Source organism: Anas platyrhynchos, chromosome 26 (assembly GCF_047663525.1).
Source record: "Anas platyrhynchos isolate ZD024472 breed Pekin duck chromosome 26, IASCAAS_PekinDuck_T2T, whole genome shotgun sequence".
Taxonomy (NCBI): Eukaryota; Metazoa; Chordata; class Aves; order Anseriformes; family Anatidae; genus Anas; species Anas platyrhynchos.
This window is the reverse complement of record NC_092612.1, coordinates 2,388,673-2,393,215: the sequence shown is the minus strand read 5'-3', so window position 1 is coordinate 2,393,215 and position 4,543 is coordinate 2,388,673. Positions and strand designations below refer to the sequence as shown.

Here is a 4,543-nt window from a genome sequence, read left to right as displayed (position 1 = left end):
GGTCAAGAATGTGGTGCAACAGTGCTTTTATTAAAAGTCCATGGGAGCAGGAAGTTGACAGAAGGGCAGCCCCTGGGCAGAGGCATCCATCAGGTCCTTGGAAAAGGCACAGAGGAGGTAACCAGCAACCATGCTACATGAACAGGAGGAAGATACTGTGCTGCCTGTCATGGGGCAGCAAGTCCTGAAAAGAATCTCAATCGGGGCAGGTAAAAGTCAGAATTGGGCCGCATGCAGGCAGGAGGCCTCCAAGCTCTAGAGACAGGTGACACCAAAGGGGAGCCATTCCTGCGGCTGTCATGCTGGGAAATACCAGTGCAGCTGCAGAGCTCTCTTTAGTCAGAGGCTGGAGCCAGAGGTGGGTTTAGCAGGGCCCACAGTTGCCACTGAGGTACCTGTGGCCGCGACGCCAGCCGCCATATCCGCAGCTCCCAAAGGCTCCATAGCCCCCATAGCCGCCAAGGCCTCCATAGCCGCCAAGGCCTCCATAACCCCCAAGGCCTCCAGAGCCCAAAAGGCCACCATAACCCCCAAGGCCTCCATAGCCCCCAAAGGCACCACGGCCTCCAAAAGTGCCGCCAAAGCCCCCTGCAACAGCCGGGACTCCCGCCGAGCCGACCACGGCGTGCTGAGGGAAGGAGCTGAGGATGGGTCCGGGCAAGGTGAGCACCGTGGCCGGGGGCTGGATCACCACGGTGGAGTCAGGGCACTGCCGCACGCAGGGCTCGTTGGCGCTGTCAGCCAGCGGGGCCGGGGCAGCCACCCCGCACACAGGGGCACACAGGCTGGAGCAGGACATCTTCCACGTAGGCAAGGAGTACTGCAAAGGGCAGGCAGAGTTAGGCAAGGGTCTGGGGAGAGGCTGTATTGATGGAGGCAGGGAGAGAGCCCCGAGAAGCCTCCAAGAGCACGACTTACCCAGGTGATCTGTTTAGAGACAAGTGGAGGTAGCAGGATAGAGGGCTGCAAAGCCCTCAGCCCTTTTATACATCGTACGAGAGCCCGTAGCTAGAAACAGATGTGGAAGCCCCAGATATTCATACAATAAAGCTGACACCCTTCATGACATGCATGTAAATGCAGGGCAATTATATCCGTCAGTTATTCATGCAATTACAAGCCTCAAATTTTCGTGTAATAAAGCCAGCACAAATCACGGCAAACGTGGAGTCAGGGCAATTGTATCCCTCCCCACCAAGGAAAATGAGGCAAAAGCATGCCCACAGGAACAGGAGTTGATGGGAGGGACAGACTGTGACATGCAACTATGTGAAAGTCACCAACTGCTGAAGCTGACCTCACAACACCAATAAACCCTGATTTCTTCCTAATCCCAAACTTTGTCTCTGTGGAAGAGTCAGAGGTATTTTGCTGAAGAAGCACTGTGCTACACTGTACACAGCCAGCACACCTGTCATTACTTCCATTTCACAGGGTGGTAAACGGAGGTGGTAGAAGTTTGGGTAAACAGATGAAGCCATCCCACCCACTTGCAGAAAATTCCAAACACTCACCATCACCCTGTACAGGCAAGGGCAGAAGGGCACTTGGGTGGGAGTTGAGGAGCATCCCTAACCATTGCCCTTCTCCCTGCCCCGTGGGACATGTGCTACTCCTTGCTCGCCAATTCATCTAAGGCCAAGTAAAGAGCTCTGGTTTTGTTGGTACTGAGGGTGAACCCCCATCAACCTGGGGGATTAGGAATTCATTGGGATTTATTCATGTCATAAGATCAGCTTCAGCAGTGGCTGGCCTTTCATGTATGTGCGCGTCATGGTCTACTCCTCCTGTCACGTTCCTGTTCCCCAGGGCACATTTGTGCCTCAGTGTCCCCCACTGGGGAGAGATATAATAGCCCCCGCATCACCACGTGTGTCATGAAGGGTAGTCAGCTTTATTGCATGAATATCTGAGGCTTCCACGTCCTGCCTGATTCCACAGGCTCCCTGAGACAGATATAAAAGGGCTGAGGGCTTTGCAGCCCTCTATCCTGCTTCCTCCACTTGTCTCTGAACAGATCACCTGGGTAAGTCGTGCTCTTGGAGGCTTCTCGGGGCTCTCTCCCTGCCTCCATCAATACAGCCTCTCCCCAGACCCTTGCCTAACTCTGCCTGCCCTTTGCAGTACTCCTTGCCTACGTGGAAGATGTCCTGCTCCAGCCTGTGTGCCCCTGTGTGCGGGGTGGCTGCCCCGACCCCGCTGGCTGACAGCGCCAACGAGCCCTGCGTGCGGCAGTGCCCCGACTCCACCGTGGTGATCCAGCCCCCGGCCACGGTGCTCACCTTGCCCGGACCCATCCTCAGCTCCTTCCCTCAGCACGCCGTAGTTGGCTCGGCAGGAGTCCCGGCTGTTGCAGGGGGCTTTGGCGGCACTTTTGGAGGCCGTGGTGCCTTTGGGGGTTATGGAGGCCTTGGGGGTTATGGAGGCCTTGGCGGCTATGGGGGCTATGGAGCCTTTGGGAGCTGCGGATACGGTGGCTGGCGCCGGGGCCTCAGGTACCTCAGTGGCAACTGCGGGCCCTGCTAAGCCCACGTCTGGCTCCTGCCCCTGACGAAGGAGATCTCCTCAGCTGCCGTGGAACATCCTGACATGACATCACAAAGAGCTCCCCTTCGGTGTCACTGGTTTCCAGAGCTTGGAGGTCTTGTGCCTGCATGGGACCCTCTGTCCTTCTCCTCCTTGTTTGAGCTTTGCTTCAGGACTTGCTGCCCCATGACGATGCAGCCAAGGAACGGACGCCTCCTGTGGCACGGCTGTTTCTCAGTACCGCTCTACCTTCTGCAAGGAGACAGGGACTGCCTTCCTGCCGTCTCCCTGATTCCCTACAATCCCCTACAGCAGTAATAAAAACTGTTATACCACATTCTTGAGCAGAGTTTTTCCTTGACACTTCCTGTTCTCCCCACTTGCCATATGGACGCACCATCTTTCTGGGTCCAATCCTACCAGTTGCCACCCAGGGCATTCTCAGAGGTCCTGCAGCCATTCCCTCACCTCCACGCCCTACCCCAGGCAGCACAGCTCTTAAAAGAGAGTTGCCACAGGCTCCCCAGAGGAAAAGGCCTGGTTGGAGCTACTGCAGAGGCCATGGGGCATCCAAAAGAGGCTGAGGGCCCCCCACCAGCCTTTACTCCACCCCCTCCAGTTTCCCTCCGTTTCCTCCCACATCTCGATGGAGCACTGGCAAGCTTTTCCCCACCACTGGGCCAGAAGCTCTTCCCTGGATACACAGCTTGCCTACCTGTAGCTGATGGACACAGCTCTGGCCAAGTAGGACAGCAGTGCTCCACACAGCTCCATGCTGCAGACATGCTGCCAGGCCTTGGCTGCCCTTCCTCACACACCAGCACACAAAGCAATCTGCATGGCCAGGCCCCCAGAACACCGGGCCATAACAGCCGTGAGGAGACACGCCTGCTGCCTCCCACCACTCTGCCCTCACCCAGCATGCATGGGATGCTATGTGAGGCAGCACCCAGTGGTTGGCTGGCGGCCCTTGCAATGGAGCCTGGGGAGTTGTGTGGACGGGCAGAAATGCCATTTTTCCCTTCCCCTGCCTTGACAATTATGGGTGATGCATGTTCTCCTGAGCCCCCACCACTGACCAACGTGCTGCCCCGCTGCTCTTCTTGATTTCCCTCACAGGAACAGTCTCAAAGAAAGACCACTGTGCAGAGCCAGGATCACACAATCAGAAGACACTTAGGGAATGAAGGGACATGAGGCGGGTACGGACACGCACCGCCTACTCAAGGCGTTTGTGTTTCCTGGATCTGGATGGCTGCAATGGGTACATGGATGTGAGGGGAACCTGGGGCAGACTTGGTTGTGTCTCCTTCACCCCTTCCCAGTGCCACCACCTGCAGCTGTGCACGTGGGCACAGTCAGCAGGTGGCAGCAGCCCTGACCATGCAGTGGCCATCTCTCTGTCTCCCCAGACCTCCACGGCTGACCATAGAAAAGGCAATATAAAGGGGTCAAACATGCTGTGGTGGCTGTGCAAGATGGCTGTTGCTTTTTCATGTTTTCACAATAGGATTCGGTACTCATTGCCATTCTACCCGGTGAGAGAAGGGAGGAGGTTCAGGGGCCTGTCCTCTACAAGACCCACTGGGGCCTCTGATCTTCAGTCGTAATGCCCTGTCCCAGCTGCACAAAGAATCATAGAATCATAGAATATCTCGAGTTGGAAAGGACCCTTAAGGAACATCAAGTCCAAAACCTGACACCGCACAGGTCTTCCCAAAATGTTAGACCATGTGCCTAAGTGCACAGTCCAATTCCTTCATAAATTCAGACAGGCTTGGTGCAGTGACTAATTCACTGTGGAGCCTGTTCCAGTGTGCGACCACCCTCTTGGAGAAGAACCTCTTCCTGATGTCCAAGCTAAACCTCCCCTCCTTCAGCTTAACGTGCAGAAGCAAGGGTCCCGGTAGCAAAGGCAGGAATGCAGCCAGCAGCCCAACTGCCCTGGCTCTGAGTTTTGGGGGAAGTCTGGAAGAAGAACGATGAAGAAATACCATGGGTCAAGAATGTGGTGCAA

At 56.0% G+C, this 4,543-nt stretch overlaps 1 protein-coding gene across 1 annotated transcript; it reads left to right on the top strand.

Annotated features, from left to right (window-relative positions):
• Window positions 1-1,993: 1,993 nt before the first annotated feature.
• LOC119713839 (claw keratin-like) lies at window positions 1,994-2,854 on the top strand. Its single transcript, XM_072028175.1, has 2 exons — window positions 1,994-2,026; window positions 2,125-2,854. The coding sequence occupies exon 2, from the start codon at window positions 2,146-2,148 to the stop codon at window positions 2,524-2,526; it is 381 nt and encodes a 126-aa protein (XP_071884276.1). The 5' UTR covers window positions 1,994-2,026; window positions 2,125-2,145; the 3' UTR covers window positions 2,527-2,854.
• Window positions 2,855-4,543: the final 1,689 nt, after the last annotated feature.